The sequence below is a fragment of the Idiotropiscis lumnitzeri genome, chromosome 10 (assembly GCF_059441095.1).
Source record: "Idiotropiscis lumnitzeri isolate Australia: NSW breed Sydney's pygmy pipehorse chromosome 10, RoL_Ilum_1.0, whole genome shotgun sequence".
NCBI classification, from domain to species: domain Eukaryota; kingdom Metazoa; phylum Chordata; class Actinopteri; order Syngnathiformes; family Syngnathidae; genus Idiotropiscis; species Idiotropiscis lumnitzeri.
The window spans coordinates 13,810,056-13,829,479 of record NC_142400.1 but is presented as its reverse complement, the minus strand read 5'-3'; the positions used below and the strand labels follow the sequence as shown (position 1 = coordinate 13,829,479).

The window sequence follows — 19,424 nt, the reverse complement described above, 5'->3', positions numbered from 1 at the left end:
GCCAACACAAGCCTAAAACTGAGCTGCACACAATTAACCAGTTGTAAACAAATAGTTATTTACGCATGTCAGAGGAAGTTGGAGACCGGGCATTTTAAGCCAAAATAATTGCCCTGAAGCCATCATGAGATGGCAGGACCAGTTTTTTTTTTTTGCTTTTGTTAATTTTATAGGAAAACAGTTAACTAATAATCAGGATTTACAAACTAAGATGGCAGAAATGTAATTGTGCTAGGAATAAAGATTCGCACATCCTGACCTCAGTCAATTCTCTATTTTGGTCGCAGATCGTTACCAAGCATAAATATGACAGAAATGAATACAAATGTAAACAGATCGATCCGTAGTTCATCATTACAGACGCGTCTGGGAGATGATTGAAAAAGGATGTCAATTATCAACATAAACCTTTCTTTGCTGTTGTTCAAAACATATCGAATTTGTGCGGCTGTTTCATCAGAAGAATGAGGAATTCATTCAATTGTATGCCCGAACACTAATAGCATGCAAGGATCTTGAAATTTTAAATAAGCATGTGGCTGTCTTGTTTGGAGCAGTAGGGGAAAAAATATTCTGTATAAACCAGCTGTGCCTGGCTGCCTCAAGCTGGAGGGGATACATGAGGTTCCCAAGGGAGAATTAAAAGTTGCGGCGTGCATTTACCTGCAGCACTCGAGTCCATGCTTCAGTGGATAATTTCAAATCTTTATGAGATTTGAAACACATGTAGAATATATTGGGGCACATATTTCCGCCTAAGCCTACAAAACAGTTCAGGTTTTATGACTTTTTGATTGCTAAAGTACTAAATAATAAACCACTTTTATTTCCTGGACAACTTTATGATGACCTACTGTTTCAAATCTTTTCACTGCACTTTTACCCACATAGCAAAATCCACAGTAGTCACACATGAGCTTTCTGCTGATGCAGGACTTTGTGTCATCACTCCAATTTTACACCTGTACCTAATACATGTATCCACATTTCCCTCACCAGGCATTAATCAGGACCTTTTGGATGTCAGCAACATGACCCAGTGGAAGCCAATTCTGTATGGGGTTGCATTTCTTCATAGCACTGTGCAGGAAAGAAGAAAGTATGGCCCCCTGGGATGGAACATTCCCTATGAGTTCAACCAGGCAGACTTTAACGCCACTGTGCAGTTTGTTCAGAACCACCTTGACGACATGGATGTCAAAAAGGTAGGAAACAGCGACCGTTCAGAGAATATTTTGTATCTGTCGGTTTCTCAACTCCCTCCAACAGTAGCCTTGACATGCAATAAATCACTGAGTGCATTATCTGCGAGTCACACTATATTGCAATAATTCAGTGTCATGTCACAAGGAAGGTTAACTAAGTGGTCAAATGGGCAGTAACACTGAATAAGATGTGGTATAAGAATGAACAAGATGAGGGAAAGATTTGTGCTTATCATGAACAGCTGGGCAAAGTGTTTGGACTCCTTCCAAGAAAATCTTCATAAGAGCTTTTTTTGTGAAAAACAGAGCTAAAAGTGTGAACTAAGGATTTTCTGACAGACAGGTCATAGAGAGGTGTGACCATATTTTATAGTTTACCTCTAACGCTGAGGAGATCCTCAGCAGGTGACAACAGAAACAATAGCATCTCTCGTGTGTTTAACAGTTTTAGAGCATATTAAAGATGTCCTGTAACTCATTCATACAAAATATGAGGACATCACTTACTGTTTCTGCCCTATCTATTATTGCAAAAAATGAGCTAAAAGCATCAGCAGAAAACAAAAATAATCAGATGACCAGTCAGGACATTTTCCTCTAAGCGTCATCAACGCCAATTGCCCACGCAACAGGACTCAGAGGTTCAGCTTTTCAAATCCCAAGTCTCAGTCCCCATGCACTTACATCGGATCACTCACCCACTGCCCACCCTATCCTGAACTTTGCAATTTTTTTTTTTTTCTGAATTGAATTGAATTCAATCTAAAGATCTCACATGGCATGCATACATGTGCTTGGGCATGAACGAGTGCAGCGTAGTGGGAGAGTGCAGGTCAAAGGGGAACACGAGCGATAGAAAAGAAATGTTCAAGGATTTTTTTTTCATGCGGGTCAGCCTCAATAAAATATAATACTACCGTATTTTCTGGTCCACAAGTTGCTCTAGAGTATAAGTCGAACCAGCCCAAAAATGCATAATGAGGTAGAAAAAAACATAAATAAGTCGCACTGGAGTATAAGTCAAATTTTTTTGCGGGTACTTAATTTTACAAAATACAAGATCAAAAACAGACATTTCATCTTGGAAGACAAGTTACAACATTAATAAAACAATAAAGAACAGGCTGAAGAGGTGTAAGATATGTTAACACACTGAAGGTATATTAAGCTACATGAAAAATGAACAGAAAAGGTGTCCAGTGTTCGTGTTAATGTTTTTGAGACAACACTGTCTGTGCTCAGATAGAGGCAGTTACGTTGCATGAAGCGGAAGCACCAAGAAAGTCCTCCCGCAAAGTCCTTTCTATTCATCGCCTTGGCAACTACATGAGCGTGGACCCTGCACTCTCCCGCAGCACGTTGTTCAAGCAACCAATGGCAAACTCGTTCCTCAAGCTGTGGCCATCGAGCTTTCAGTTTTCTTCACCACTTGGTTTCCAGAATGCATTGAGTGGCATAATGTATATATTGGAAACCTATAGAAATGATCTTAACAGAATATATACTTAAGGAACATAACTGTCTAAATGATGTCATTTTTTGGGGGGGTTTGTAGTTATTCTAAAATGAATCCCAGTGTGGTTGCCTGTCTCTGTTCCACAGGGTGTGTCGTGGATCACAGTGCGATACATGATTGGAGAAATTCAGTATGGTGGCCGCGTGACCGATGACTATGATAAGCGACTTCTCAACACCTTTGCCAAAGTGTGGTTCAGTGAGGAAATGTTTGTACCTTCATTTAACTTCTATAAAGGCTACAGCATCCCAAAATGTTCCAGTGTGGACCAATACATTTCATATATCCAGGTAAGATTATTTCAGTAATTTTTCTTGCAAAACAAGATAATAACAATGCTCTTGTCATATCTAAATTTAGTCTGCTTAAGCGCAAACATGCTCCTTTTCCCACACTATATTTCAGATTTATCAGTTTGCTGAACTGCTGTGCGCAGCTCCTCTGCTTGTTTCACAATGATGAATGCTTGTGGCTGGCAGGTTCTGACCTCGGGGGTTCTCACGCTCTACATTCATTTGTTTGGGATTTGGTCCTCGGTATCCTGTGATGGCTTGTTAATTTTACTCTGTTTCAGAATTCTTGTCTGGCTTGCCACAAGCAGGTGATTGCAGAGTCCAGGAATAAATGTGATTTGGTCAGGAGACAATTGGCACAATCATGAACAGAAATTACTTAGAGATTTTGTGAATTCAAATACAATGAATATTAAAACGCACAGGACTGTTCAAAGCATTTTGTGTTCTGGAGAGAACTCCAGGGACCTGGGACAAAAAAATGTTCTCGATGCTGTCATCATGGCGAGTACTGACGTGAGCGTGGACGGCCCGGCCTTCCTGGAAGAAAATTTTCCATCCTTTACAAAATGTGCCAAACACACCACAAATCCGGTTACAAAATGGTCTGGAGTTTCTCCCCAAATCAATTGAAACAGTTCATTTTTCACTGTGCGACAATGTAACATTTTAGACAATGAGAATTGTCACTGACACTTTTTCACCCCCCAGTTGAGTGGGTGTATATCAACGATGAATTTGGACCGTAATTGAATAATGAGTCACGAGCCAACATCACAACAGTGCCGAATTCAGATACAAAGCGTTTTTCGAGGCTTTTTTTTTTTTTTGTCTTTCATTGGCTATTGCCAATCCTCAAACAAAATAGAGGTCATTTTGACGTACTGAATGTCAGAGATGGACACTTTACTCTATTTTGCCAGTCTGTCCTTTATCCACGACCCGGGCACCCTTCCGTCAACATCCCTCCGTCCTAATTCATTAAAATAATCATCCTTTGCCCCCATCTATACTCGTTCTTTTAAATCACTTCTATCCTTGCATTTCAAATGTTTTGCATAAAACATAGGGGAATAATTTGCTGTTATTGAAAATCCCCTTTAAGACACACATATATAATACATTTTTTTTTCCTTCAGGGTCTCCCAGCCTATGACACTCCAGAAGTGTTTGGTCTTCACCCAAACGCAGACATCACCTACCAAAGTAACTTAGCAAAGGAAGTATTGGACACAATTCTCAGTATTCAGCCCAAAGATAGCTCATCAGGGGGAGGGGAGACCAGAGAGGCTGTGGTGTCCAGGTTGGCTGACGACATGCTGGAGAAACTGCCCGCAGACTATGTACCTTTTGAAGTAAGTGTGTGAGTGTTGTTGGGAGCATGTGTGAACCCTGAGGGGAGTGTTTCAGTGGAGCAAAACACCATGAGTAATATTCGTCACTTTTCACTGGTAACATGCTAAGTGGCAGAGTGGTTAAGGCAGGCAGAGGGGTGGCGTGTGCATTAATGTGTGGTGAAGACATTAATAGAGAAAACAGGATTGAAAGAGGATTGTTGATGAAACAATTGGATATTAGGCAGTTATCAGCAATGTACCAGGAGAACCTGTGGAGGAGAAGATGCTGCTGAAGTATCACATTAGGGATTTTCCAGGAAATACTGTACTACTAAAAATAATGACAAATACAAATTACAAATAATCCTTGTCGTAGTAGTAGCTATAGAAACGTCACATCTTGATCTCAGTTGTACCTGCAGATGTTCGTGTTTTCTCTTCAACAGCGCAAATGCATCAAACTGGAAAAAAGTGGCTCGCATAATGGATGGATGTTATATCACAAGATTATATATGTAGAAAGGGAGGACACTTTGCTCTCATCAATTTAAATGTTGTATGTTGAAAATAGCATTGAAAAAAAAAAAAAAGCAGAACATGCTTTTCAGTGTTCACGATGTTCCATAAGTGCATGCCACACCAGGCCAATTTGTGTGCTGTAAATTCATTATTGCAAATTAGGACAACCAAATTTATAGAAACCTGGGGAAAGCTGGTACAGTTGTATCTGAAAATGTTAGTTGGCTATTCAAATGGGAAGCATCGTGCACAAGCATGCACAAGTAATGCTGTTGTTGCTTTTTTTTTTAAAATAAATAAAAGCCTCTTCTTTTTGTGAAATAAGGTTTGCGATTTAGGAAAGGCAACATCCATGCTAGCTCATCAGGAACCACAATTAAACTCATTGGTTCGTTTATCTCAGACGGGTTGTTTAGGGTAGTCCCCTAACATGTATCGGCTGCAGTTTATGTCACATGATGGTGTATGACTCATTTTTGTCAGCTGATGTTCCACGGAACATCTGTCTGAGATAAATGATTAGAAATAATCATTCATAGCTCATAATAATTGATGACTTAACTCAACCTGCTTAAACTTTAGTCGGGACTCGATTTGAATTGATTTTTGCCACTGTAACTGTTGACCAGCTTGAAATTTAAATAACTTAAGACATACTTACAAAAGTTGGTAAGGTAGTGCTTGAGGTTTGTGGGACGGGGAGGTTGTAATCAATATTGTCCCTGTCATCATCTGTCCCGACAAATTCCATCAGTTCTATTGTATTGTATCCGTGCTGGCAAATGGTCTAGCTCTCTATCACAAAGGCTGAATATGGCATCTTTTTCACTTTGACGGATAACTGCAATGTTGCATGCCGTGGCAGCGTTATCCCCGACACCCAAAATATTACGAACTTCACCCATAGTGAATCTACAGGAGATGAAAAAATTAGACTTAGATACAGCAAGAAATGTGTATGTACACCGAGCTCCAGTGCACGATCCTACAGGTCACTGTAGTGACCAATCATATGTTTGCTCATTTTGGAAACACACCAAACACAATTTGAGCAATTGCAAATTCATATATAATTACCAAACATCCTAAAGATAATGTTTACAGAAAATCATTGTCCTACTTGAAATCATTTGAAAGATTACTCAGTAATATATTTAGAGCCCTATAAATTCAATTAATCTTGTTGATCACAATTGTGGCTGGCGGATTGAAATGGAGAACCACGACCTGGTCCAAAAAGGCCATCACAGCGCCTATCCTGTGCTTAATAAATCCACTGTCCTTCCTCAACTCGCCAGGTGAGAGAACGTCTTCTGAAGATGGGTCCTTTCCAACCAATGAACATCTTCCTGCGTCAGGAGATAGACCGCATGCAGAGGATCATAGTTCTGGTCCGAAACACCCTAACTGATCTCAAGTTGGCGATCGATGGTACCATCATCATGAACGAGAACCTGCGAGACGCCCTGGACTGCATGTATGATGCACGTATTCCTGAACGCTGGAAGAAGGTCAGCATCGTATTTACGAACTGTATTAGTACTGCATATACAGAAGCAAAATTGATGTAAGTATTACAGATGTCGAGCAGCACAATTCAGTCGGAAGATTCATTGGAAAGGATGACAGTAAGAGTTGATGTTTTTGTTTATCATACCAGCCACAGTCAGGCTTTCGTTAAATAAGATGCAGCCATATACAGAATCTTGCCCCACACGGTCATAATATAAGCAGATGCATTTCAATTGATGCTCGCTCAAAGATATAGTTAGATGGTTTTAGTATTTTGGGTTCACCAGAAAAGCATCAACAGTGAAACATAAGATCTACCAATTGAAAAGCTGCGTTTTTTTCAAACATAGTCCTTCATTAAAATTAGCTAGGTTTTTGACTGGATTTTTTTTTGTGGCTGTGACTCAGGAATGACAAATTATATCTGCAGTCTGGATGTGGTTCTATTCATTTTCAAATCAATACCACTGTGCTAAATAAACAAATTAACTTTTTGACTTTATCTTCTGCTGCACAGTAATTCACATTTCCTTGTTTTTCATGTTTTCCTTTTGCCTTCTCTGAACTGCTGCTTTTGGCAGTTTACATTGTTAAATTGTGCTGTCATCTTCTGTAGGAATCATGGGCCTCCAGTACTCTGGGGTTCTGGTTTACGGAGTTACTTGAGCGTAACCGGCAGTTTCAGGCTTGGATCTTTGAGCGGCGACCAAACTGCTTCTGGATGACTGGCTTTTTCAACCCGCAGGGGTTTTTGACAGCTATGAGACAGGTAAACCCACCAATGAGACAAGATACCACAATCTAGGCATAGTGAGAGGTGCCCTCTTGTACAAATACATATTTGTAAACCACAGGTGAGGGGAGTACAGGTCCGACATTAAGCCTTTATGGCAGGTGATCCTGTCAAAACCGGTAGTGCCATCATATACAATGTGTAAAGTTTTAGTGATTCGTTGGGGCATTTAGAAACACACATTTCAGTTTAAATTTATGAATGGGTTTTGCATGGTCCTTTTGCAAAACTAAATTATATATATATATATATATTGCGTCGTCTCAACATTCTATTTCTGCCAGGTTGTATTATGAAAAGCTGCAATATAAATAAAGGTTTTATTGATTTCACATGCAGGGAATATTCTGTTATTATTGGTTTTCTACATCAGTGACTACTTTGTCTTATAAAATCTATAATGTAGTGATGATACTGTATATGTTTGATGCGAAAAGATTTTGTTAAAGTAGTGGCCTTACAATAACTCATGAGATGCTTCTGGATCTGGGTGGAATACTAGCTGAATGCATGTCTATTTTTTTTCCATTCATCAGTTCAAGTCTTGACAGTTTACAGAAAAGGATTTTTATGTCCGAAATAGTGACTGAAGATATTCAACTGTGAAATTCCCTTTATTCCATTTGCTCTCTTATCGTACTCTCTGCTCTTTTCAAGTCATATGCGATTGATTTTCACTCTGTTGCCGCGGACGATTTGGTTGATGGAGTGTACTTACAGTGTTTTCACTGAACCTTTATTACGGCCTTGTTATCAGCATTGATTCTCTTGGCGAAATGTCATATTTCACTTCTGCCAGTTATTCTGCTCATATAAGAATACGTTTCTCCCTGGGCTCACACAGGAGATCACCCGGGCCAATAAAGGCTGGGCTCTGGATCGTATGGTGCTTTGCAATGAGGTGACCAAGTGGATGAAGGATGACATCACGCAGCCCCCTGCAGAGGGAGTGTATGTCTGCGGACTACATTTGGAGGGGGCCGGCTGGGATCGCCGTAACTGCAAACTCATTGACTCCAAACCAAAAGTCCTTTTTGAAATGATGCCCGTGATCCGGATGTATGCGGAGAATAATGGTAAAATGAAGATTTTCAAACTGTCCCACTTTCCTCTCAACATTTGCCTCCCGCAGTGTCCGAATGACAGTGCAATTTAGTCAGAGTATTGATTGATGGCGCAAGTGTTTGTTCAAGATAAGAAAAGGCTATTTTCAAGCAGGCAGGAAACACCATGACAGCATTCCTCCTCAGTCGCTCACATTTTTTAAACTCCCTGATTTTTTTTGGAGTTGAAGCACATTGGTAAGCGATGTGTGGAAACAAGTGAATGAAGATTGATCAGAAATGGTCTTATTAGGTCCGTTTCTAGTTTGTATTGTATTCTTGTCTGAAAAATGACTTTCATCAGGTTCTTCCAGAAAATGTTTGACCTTGCGGATGATAGCATTAAAAAAAAAAAAAAATATATATATATATATATATATATATATATATATACTGGCAACATAACCAATCATATCCATCAGACTTTATCTGTATGGCACTATCAAGTGCTCCTCACAGAAAGATCAAACAAAACCAAACAAACATAATCCCATTTCGCCCTCACAAATTAACAGATCATTTGCACAAATTGCTTTTCACTCAAGGGTCAATGCAACTTCCTGTACTGGTAGCATTTTCACACAGATTTAAATGGCTTATTGACTTGCAATCTTCAAGAGTCAGAAACTGCAAACCTCCACAATATCTAAACATTTGTCCCGTGAAATCTACTACTGAAGAGCCAAACTAGGGGTCTTCATAACATTAAGGATCCAGAGTTTTTCACGGCTATTTTTTTATTTCTATATATATATATATATATATATATATATATACTGCCGAGCATGCCTGTGGTCAAGTATTTTTATCCTAATCAGAATATGAACAAAAATGGAGGAAGATAGTCCAAAAACTAAATGAGACGTTGTACATTAAGTAAGCTTTTACCAATTCCAACATAAACTCTTTGGCACAGCATATCAAGACCTTCATCCGGTTCCAGCTATTCCATTTTCATGACATTTTTTCTCATCAGATTTAACACTAATGTATATCTTTCCTTTTGCTCACATGTTGCAGGAATCAAGGACAGCCGCCTTTACTCTTGCCCAATCTACAAAAAGCCCGTTAGGACAGACATGAACTACATTGCAGCAGTTGACCTAAAGACCTCACTTGCTCCAGAGCACTGGATCCTACGGGGTGTGGCACTCCTCTGTGATGTCAAATGATTGACAAATGTGAACACGGGAATATACAGCAGAATGGTGCGCTTAGAACAATGTACGGAGAATTGCACTCAAGTCTGTGCAAGCAGGTACTGACTAGATGAGGGATGTTCAATCCTGTTCCTCGAGGGTCCGTGTCGTGGCTGTTTTCCATTTCTCCCTGCTGTAACACACCTGATTCGAATCAAGTCATTATCCATCTTCAACAGACCTTGCTGATTATGTGATCATTTGCATCAGGTGTGTTGGAGTAGGAATAGGATCGAATACCTCTGGACGAGAAGATGCCTTAAAATAATGCAGCTTCGTGAAACTATTGTGAGAATTTTTGCCTCCTCTAGATGGCACTCTTGACTTGAAGATGCTGTGGAAATGTAATAAAATTCCGTTGCACTAACCTTTATCTTTAAACCAATAGCAGCATCAAGAGGAGTAAAAAAACAATACAAAAAAATCACAAGTGCTTCATGAAGCTTCATTTTCACATCACTACCATAAAAGGCCCAGATTTGATTTACAACATGAAATGATCGTACATCTTGGATAATCTTTAAACGTCATCTTGGTTATTTTCTTTCAAATAAGCACACCTTGACTGAAATACATGGAAATTTAATGACTTTTGTCTTGATAAAAAAACAAAAAAAACAATAGAATCATTAAAACATCAAAATAAATTGAGTAATATTTTCTTTTCTTACAAAACCACCAAATGACACCACTTATCTATAGCTACCCTGTACACAGATACAAGCAGATACCTGTAGATCCCATTGAAATCATCTCTACCTGTTATCTAATGTGTGACATTAACCTGCTTTATAACCTTGTGTGTTGTGCAAATAGCCAATTTTGACAAGTTGATGCAAGTGTGAAAACATGGCCCAACATGGATTATTGACTGAATTGATAGACATTCAATGCTCCGTGCATCTAAAAAGGTCGATGTAGTTGTATTCACATGTGATTCTGTCTGTGTCATGCATTATTCCTCTGTAATGTTTTGTAGCCTTCATTTTAATAAAAGAAAATCCTGGCCTGCATCATTCAATTAAAATTTCCGTCAATCAAGTCATTGTCATTGGTCACGCTGGGCTTTTTCGATTGCGGAACAAAAGTCCTCTTGTTCTCTGCATATTCTAGCGTTGCATATCAATTATAATCCAACTTGTCACGTGTAAAGTGAATGGAATATAGAGTGATTTTTTTTTTCTTTGAAGCCTTCCAGATATGAGTCAGAGTACACTTTGAATTGTTTTTGGAGGTGAACTTGCTTGGCTGGCTCAATTCATGCCATTTGGCTTTCCTAAAACCACAATCAAATTCTGATAGATTTCATGGTTTTATTTCCTACTTGGCTGTACATGCTACACTTACAAATGTATACTACAGCTGTGGCAAGGCAACAATTTGTCGGGGTCCTTTTTTTTCTAAGACCTACAATTTTTCACTGCCACTAAAAAAAGTCTCCAACCTGACATCAGTGTTGGCTCTGAAGCCAAAATAATTCAACGCCAGTCTCATGGCATCATATTCCCTTGAGACAGTGAGCGCGTCATTTCCGTGTGAACAAAGTAGGTTTTGAGCTCTCCTTTGCCCTTGACGTTAATGATGCCTCGACAGGAGCACATGTAGCCCAGCGTCAGAAGTATGCGGCTTGTCTCCTCCGTTACCTGCAGGGTGAGGAGGGAAATAAATAATTACGTCCACTCAAATAAGAGAGCTACCAAATGAGTCATGCATTTCTCATCAACGTAATACTGTACATGTATATTTTAAACCTAGAACCAATGACAACATATCCCACCAGATATTTTTGCAGTATCCCATATGCATTTTGTTAGACAAGTAGAGGACAGCATCAAGTGGATTTGCGCTTTTCCAAACGGGGAGTTACATTTCTAAAAAAAAATTCCTTTAATTTGTGTATACTTTTTTTTTTGCAATGACATCCAATACAAGAGTTGTGTAACAAAATAGGCATTTACAAAGAAAAAATTGGTCTGTTTTAAATCACACTATTAAGTGATTTTTAAATCAGAAATACAATATAATGCTTATTGTAGCGCAACTACTAGTGCGACACTCAGATTGCGAGTTAAGAACTTTTGGTCATTTGTTGCCCACAACTTTACGCGCAGTTTGGGCTTTTCCGGCTGTACATGACAGTTACATTCTTGTGTCAATGCCAGCCAAAAAGAGCCAGGTGTCAGGTTCTTGGTTAAGGTATGGTGGAGGAGCACCCAAATGCAGGGAAGGGAGGCAGCAGTAACGTGAAGGATATTTAATTGAAGAAACAAAAAGCAAACGGGGAACTTGGAATAAATAAAAATCTCAAAGTACAAAACAATAAGGATCAAAGTAACAACCAAACTAGAAAATGAGGACTAGGACTTGCATGGACAAAAGGCACTGAATCAACACAACAGGAGACAATTAAGATAAACAACTGAGAAAGACAAGAAGCGAAAGCAAATAGGGAACTAAGTACAAACAAATTAACGGGACAACGAGGAACACCTGGACAAGCCACAAAGGGATGGAGGGAGCTGATTGATGAACACTAGGGAATGGGATGACAAGCACAGGCGGACACAATCATCTGACAAGAAAAAGAAACCCAAGGAAAAACCAGAAACTAAACACTAAACCAAAATCAACAAACAGACTATCACACCATGGACTCGTTTAACAGTGCTGGTGTGAACTGGTTCAATCAATTGTTTTTAGTGTGCGATCTTTTTATGTCTATTTACATGTTGTGCTCACATGCAATTGACTTCAGCCTTCTGAAAGACTTGAAAAAGTGAGTTTGTGCACTACACAACATATAAGATTAAACCATTCTAAATATTGCCATATCGCAAATATACTGTATATTCTTGAGTTTCCGCAGTTCCACTGAGTAGCATTCGAGGAATGTGCAGGCTGTGAAGTAGAACTGAATAGATGTCTTACGCCACTCAGGTGGAAAAGCATCAGAGTTTATCAGTGCTCAGGCAGAGAGCAAATAAAAAAAAGCGGACGACGTCACATGGAATGTGATGTGCTTGCTGCCATGAATAGATTGTCTAGCAAGAATAATAGTTTTATCTTTGATGCATCTGTTCTGTCATTTAAAATGTCAACTGTGACAAATGAAATGGTGGGGCTCGGGAGGAAAACAAAGGATTGAGCCAATACAGTTCCAGAGAAGCACTCCATCTGATTTGTCCTTGAGAGAAGTACTGATAAGAGGGATTTTTTTTTTTTTTCAATGCATTATACACAGTTTGGGGATTTTTTTTTCTTTTCAATGCATTATACCAGTGCTTCTCAATAATTTTCTGTTTCGCCTCCCCCAGCAACAAGAAAACAATTTGCGCCCCCACTCCACCACCCGCTCTCCACCACAATTATATACAATAGCATTTTTGTTGCAAAACAAACCTACACCTCAGCGTTATTATTCACTGTGCATAATGGGCTTTGAGAGTGCCACTGCCAACTACTGGAGTGGATGTGCAATTGCACTTTATTGTAGTAAAGCGGAAAAAAAGCATGTTCCCCGGGGTCACGCCCCCCGCCCGAGGATAAACCGCCTCACTATTTGAGAAGCACTGCATTCTACACAGTTTGGTTTATTTCACCCCCACCAATCGCAGAATCCAACAACAGCCACAATGTTTATTAAAATATCTTTACCTGTCCATGTCAACCTTTGGGGTCCAAAATCTGGCCAGAATTCCAAAGAATCAGGGATTTCACTACAGTGGTTGGCATGCATTCTTGCTGTGCATGTGACTTGGATAAAGCCTTGTCTCTGCACTTTAAATACACCATCATTTGCTTCCCACTTTCTGGCTAAGCCAGGAATCTCAAAACCTGTGACCCAGGGCCTTTTTCGGGACACAGTATGGAAATTTACAGCCCCCTACTTGACATCAACTTTTAATGTTAATGCAACTCCATCTTTTTATTTAATCACTTATGGGCTACCATAGCTCAAGCTCATGACTGCTTCAGCAAAACCTAATTCGTAAGTGACACTTAGAGGCATTAAAACTGATCCTGTCACCCAGTCATGTCTTTTTCAAAACCTGCCATGGAGATAGGTGATGAGAATAGCTAAATTCAAGAAAAACAGGAGACGGAATATATATTTTTTTTTTATTGAGCACAGTGGCACCCCGACATGCCTTGATGAAGAGAAAGACATCAGACGTCATTACTCAAGTAGACATGTTGAGGAGTATGCAAAGAGAGAGAGATGAGAAAGCGGAACGGATTACCAATCCTGTTCACGCACTGAAGATCCATTAATGTTCAGAATCATAACTAATAAAGATTGAGACGATTCAATTTGTTGTACTTTTTTCCAAATACTCAAATCCCTTTCATTGAGGAATACTTGTTCCCCGGCGGCCGACTCACATAAATTGACTTTGAGACCCCCGAGCAATCATTTGGCAGTCGACATGCAAATCAGTATAGCACCAGTGATTAATCATGTGACCATTGCCTGTGTGCATGCAGCAGCAGTGTTTACGCTCCAACACAGATTCCACACATGGTAGCACAAACTATAACACGGTGAGTGAAAAGCTTGTTTAATGGCCATACAATAAATAATAAGAAAATATGATTGAAAAGGAGTATTCAGGAAAATGGTTCCGGGAGTATCAACTGCTATTTTTTTTTTTTAGTGGGAAAAGTAAAACATTCACTGGAAAGCCATACGTGTTGATTTTGGTCACACAAAAACATCTCCGTTGCTTACCTGTATTTTTCCAAGTATGCCCGTGCTGTCCATTCGACTGGCTACATTCACTGTGTTCCCCCAGATATCATACTGTGGTTTTTGTGCGCCAATGACTCCAGCAATCACTGGACCGTGGTTGATACCTGCGACAGAAAATTTAATTGGAACTATTTGATGTCTTGATCAAAAGCAGCATGTTTTGTTTAAAACAACATGATCAAGCATAAATTCAAATCAAAATGCTGACACTGCCATACTGTGTTATTGTGGTGCGGTTGGTTTGCTATCCCACTGTTTTTATTTAATAAACAAAACCATGTCCACATAAAAGTCAATCTTGTTTTGTCAACTGCTTTTGCTGTTCTCTTCATCTGTTTGCAAACAACACATGGCCAGTGTTGTCTTCTTCAATGTTTTCTGTTTATATCTTCTTGTATTTCAGTGCTATATACAGACTTAGCATATAAACAACATTTTGATTTGTTTTAAATGATTTCATGCAGAGAGGGGCTTTGTCTCTGACTCTGGAGAGATAACTTTTCAACTGCTGGAAATAAAAATGAATTTCCGTGAGGACGGAGCTTAAGTGGAGGTCAATTGTAGCCGGGTTCTTTATCCACAACGATGAATAGGTCTGACAAAGTGTTTTCCGTCGCAGTGCACAGCATGAGGGCCTCACATCGATCTGGCCAATGAGTTAATTTCTCGAGTGGAAGTTGATCACTGGCACACAGTGATATTCATTATCCTGTTAAAACAGCGGGTGGAGATTTCCACCACCCTCTCTGTACGTCTGTCTGGAAACAGCAGGGATGGACTTTCACACACATGCACACTGCTGAGTTAGGACAGGTTGAAGGTATTGAACTCTTGCACTTACCACATGTAGTGAGCCTGGTCCTTCCTTCCTGTTTTTCTCTGTTGTCTGGTTCTTACCAGTATACAAATAGCATCTAATAGCCTGCATCTAACGTTTTTTTTCCGGTTGTTCCAGGGTAGTGAAAGACCAATTTTGTATTGTTTCACTTGAGCTCTTATCTTCACATACAACTAGAGTATGCACTTCTCAACTGAAGCGTCACATTTTAAGAATGCTTGCTGGTAAATCCAAAGTGCAGGGAAAAAAAAGCCCAAAACATCCCATATTAAGAAATTATTAACTGTAATTAAATTTTCTCAAACCTACCGACTCTGAGTTTGAAATCGTTGAAGGAGTGTCTGTTGATAACATCCAGCTTCCCCACTAAAGCAAATGCAAACTCCACCATGGTCCCAATGTGCATGTACTGTCTGTCATGTTCCTGTGAACATAGATCGCAATATACGACACAATAGTTTCGAATCAGTTAGAATATCAAAATTCAAGTAGTATTTTGAAAGTGTATTTATCTTAACCTGTGATGAGTACTCTGGTCCAGGCGAAGCATTGAGCCCCGTAGCAGCCATGTATGTGCTTCCAATAGTTTTAATCTTTTCCACACCACTGAATTTTGGCTTTGACAATAGCTGGACACATAAATGCAGAGAACACAGAACATAAATAAAGATAAAGTTGCATGTAGATGTAAACTCACCGCAGTCAATATTAATTTACCTCATCAAAATCAGCGATGATCTCATTAAGAAGCCGAAGACACTCCAATCCTTCCTTGTTGACATCAGATTCTGTGTAAAATTCTTTGAAGTCTGGGATGGAGGCGAACATGACACACACCAAATCATAAGACTGGTGGTACAGATCCTGCCGGATAAAAAGCACAAGTTAAAACTGACTGCACGAGATATGGGCATGAGCTTGTTACTGCCAAGATTTCTAGTGGGAGTGAAGTACAGACTTTGATATCAGCGTCACTTTAGAAGCCTTTGGCCTTGACATTCAAACTTTTGGAATAAGAGGATGCCTGACATTACTGAGACTATTTGGAATATTTACATCAGAAGTGTCATTCCTATAAAAGGAAAATGATCTCTAAAAAAATTAAATCCTGTAAAACATAATTGATCATGTGCCCAGTACGAAGCACAACAAGCAAGAAAAAAAAAGATGGTAAAAAGCGTGCGGAAACATGTTTAATATTTGGCTTGGTAAGAAAAAGATTAACAAATATCCTCGATTACTGTGGACTTATACTTTTATCTCTTGTCCATGACCTTTAAAAAATGTTTACAAATTAAAGGCATTATTATTATTATTATTATTATTATTATTATTATTATTATTATTATACCAAAAACATTAATCATGCTTTAAGAAGGGTGTCAACAAGCAACAAGTACCTATTAATATGACTTTTGACCCCAATCATCATAAAATATTTTGAATGTGAAACAGCACATGCATAAAAGCATTTTAACTCGTTTAATCCCAGATGTTTTCACCAGAGGAAACACCTCAATCAAAGCGTTTTTTTTCAGAATTTTGACTGATTTTGCAAAGGCTCCAGAATATTGTGTGGAGCTATGACGCCAAAGAAAAAAAAAAAAAAAGAGAGAAAAAAGGCTAAGACGTATAAATACGTCTTTGGGAGGCGAGGACTGCAATTTTGAAAACGTACATATACTTCTTATGGATTGAATGAGTTAACAGATTTTGAAAATGGTGGGGGGGACCCACAGCTTTAAAATTAGAATTGCCTGTGCTGCTCTTGAGATGAGTACCACAGCATACCACACATACTGAGCCAATAAACTTAACCAACCTAATGTGACTTTATGTACTCCCAAGATTGACCAGTGAGAGGCAACAATTTATAGCAGAGCACCCAGATTGCTGACACATAAAAGAGAAAGAAGCGAGGCGAGCTATTTTATCTGGCAACTTCAATGTGGCGGCAATTTATTACCATTCATTTTCCCCACAAGTTGGACCTCCATTTTTTTAGGTGCTTTCTCACATTGAGTTTTTCTTATCTTATTCACTTCCCTTGCTTAAGATAGACCATCACTCTGTCTCACATGACAATCAACGTGCCTGTCGCTCAGCTGTCACGGATAATTTGTTAATTGAAGTTCATTAGCCATCAGATATTTGGACCTCTGCTAACTTTAATTTTAAATTGCTCAAAAAAATGAAACTTGTTAATATGTCTAACCTCATTCTTCCAGTTCCGTGCCAGAAAGTGCTCAGCAACATGTGCAGGCAAGACGTTCTCCAGCAAGACACGGTTGAGGTTTTCCATAGTTTCAATCTCCTCACACTCCTTTTTGAACTTGTTCTTCCACAGAAAGTCTAACCTACAGTAATATTCATTCTGTTACAAGAGGACACAGAGGTGAAGAGACTGAAGGGACACTTGTGCAGTTTGTTGCTATCAAGAAACAAAAAAAAAAACAATATCATACAGCAGAATCTCTAAATTTGAACGTTTTACACGATAAAAAATATGAAATTTTCTATAAATGTTTGAGGTAACATATGGTTCATAAGTGCTACATGAATCCAGTTCCGCAACTCCTGTCACACATCGTGACAAAAGAAGCCTCAGCTCAATGAGCACTCAAAGGAATAACCTCAGAAGTTCTTTTCAGAATTGTTCAGAGGTTGACCAGTGTTCCAAAGAAGACGATGTTTGACCTTAGAGTGTACACTGCATATGTAAGACTCATTCAGCACGTTGAATCACATGAATACCATTACATCACCAGCAATACTGCTAGGTGCCTCTCAGTCAATTGCAATCGCAGTCACAGGCTGCCTGCTTCTACGTCGCCTTCTACTGATGAAAAAAAATTGTGTAAAAGGAGCTCCAAACGAGATTACGATTATTTTACAGAAGGCGAGCATTACTAATTTTATAGATCATTCAGATTGTTTTTTAGTTTTTGGATAGTTTATCTGTAAGTCGTAATCAGGAAAATGATCAGAAGTAAAATCTTGAATTATTTCCCTCACTAAAGTGAATCTGCATTATACAAGTTCCACTTGTAACACATTAAGTTTTCCATGATAATATAAATTCTACATTAGTTTTAAACCCCGATAAAAAATGTCAGAATTTTCATTAAAGGTGAAGTCAAGCCTAATATTTTCTTGACAATATGTTATATGCAGGCCAACTAGTCCAAACACGGCATTGATTGATTAATATTGTGTTTGCAGAACATCAGTTAAGCAGCAAAATCCCCCTGTTTTTGTCCATCTCAGGCAGCAGCCATTTTGCCACCTTATGTCAACTGAATATGCTCAGGGATCTGATAACAACCAATCATGGCTCAGCTTGAGATAACAGCTGAGCCGTGATTGGTTGTCACCTGAGCCTTGAGCAATTTTGATGTAATCATCAATTGACAGAAGTGACAAAATGGCCGCCCCCTGAAAGGGCTAAAAACGGGTGATTTTTGCTGCTTAACTCGTACTCCACAAATACAATATTCATTAAGTGGAGGTACGTAGAACATTTCGGAGTTGACTTCCCCTTTAAGTGGGGAATCAGGTCACTTGTATCCTTCAAAAACATTAATCATCCACTTAAACGATATTAGCAGAACGATTTGCACTTTGCTTTATTTCATCTTTCTTCCACACAATTCGGTCTATTTGAGCACAAACTCACCTGCCGAGCAAGCACAAGTAGAGTGATGAAAAAAATGAAGAGTGAGATAGAGCCCATAGTCTTCAGGTCTTTGAGGACTCCTGGTCTTGAAGCGCAGAGAAGAAGACAAAAATGTGTTTTGAGAAAGCAACATGACATAAAGTATAGAACGGGATTACGATTAAAACGTGACAAATGCAAGTAAGCGTGGAAGGGGGAGAGGCGGTGGTGTCAAGTAAATGACAACAATGCCTCATTTGCAGTGCCGATATTAATCAGTCTGTCACATGATTGGTTAACAGACTGTTTTATTCCAAGCTGTTACTCCATTAAAAGTGCCTCGTCTGTTATGGTGTGACAAGAGCTTGTTTACAATTTGCATTCCTCAAGCTGGGCGCGTCTGCTACGACGCGTTTTCCCCAAGAAAAACAAAGACTATGCAGCGATTCAGTACTTGTAATTCAGTGCAAGTCCTAATTACTGTCACATGCAAACGTGTTAGGGACAGACTTGGTTTCCGTGTTCATGAATCAAGGCTGTTTAAATGGTAATTTGGTCCGAAGGTAATGTACTCTAATTAGACATCTAAAATCTTCGATTAAAGTGATTATTTAATGGAAGTTTCGAAAGTGCAGACCACTCAAACAAGCACAATCATTTTGCATATTAAAGAACTTTCAGCCTTATTAAGAGCTGACGTCTAC

The 19,424-nt window shown here is 39.1% G+C and overlaps 2 protein-coding genes across 4 annotated transcripts in view; one reads left to right on the top strand and one right to left on the bottom strand.

Moving 5' to 3' along the window:
- Positions 1–10,433, top strand: part of dnah5 (dynein, axonemal, heavy chain 5) — a 70,430-nt gene extending 59,997 nt beyond the window's left edge. For both annotated transcript variants that reach the window (XM_088306218.1, XM_088306217.1), the window contains 7 exons: positions 1,000–1,205; positions 2,808–3,011; positions 4,154–4,369; positions 6,169–6,381; positions 6,999–7,151; positions 8,020–8,251; positions 9,299–10,433. In XM_088306218.1, coding sequence (XP_088162344.1) covers positions 1,000–1,205; positions 2,808–3,011; positions 4,154–4,369; positions 6,169–6,381; positions 6,999–7,151; positions 8,020–8,251; positions 9,299–9,450 — 1,376 coding nt within the window. In that variant the 3' untranslated portion in view covers positions 9,451–10,433. The remainder of the gene's footprint in view (positions 1–999; positions 1,206–2,807; positions 3,012–4,153; positions 4,370–6,168; positions 6,382–6,998; positions 7,152–8,019; positions 8,252–9,298) is intronic.
- The window catches only part of adcy2a (adenylate cyclase 2a), a 34,280-nt gene continuing 24,899 nt past the window's right edge, over positions 10,044–19,424 (bottom strand). For both annotated transcript variants that reach the window (XM_088306220.1, XM_088306221.1), the window contains 7 exons: positions 18,742–18,826; positions 17,281–17,439; positions 15,783–15,929; positions 15,584–15,694; positions 15,375–15,489; positions 14,207–14,331; positions 10,044–11,120 (listed from right to left, as the gene is read on the bottom strand). In XM_088306220.1, coding sequence (XP_088162346.1) covers positions 10,968–11,120; positions 14,207–14,331; positions 15,375–15,489; positions 15,584–15,694; positions 15,783–15,929; positions 17,281–17,439; positions 18,742–18,826 — 895 coding nt within the window. In that variant the 3' untranslated portion in view covers positions 10,044–10,967. The remainder of the gene's footprint in view (positions 11,121–14,206; positions 14,332–15,374; positions 15,490–15,583; positions 15,695–15,782; positions 15,930–17,280; positions 17,440–18,741; positions 18,827–19,424) is intronic.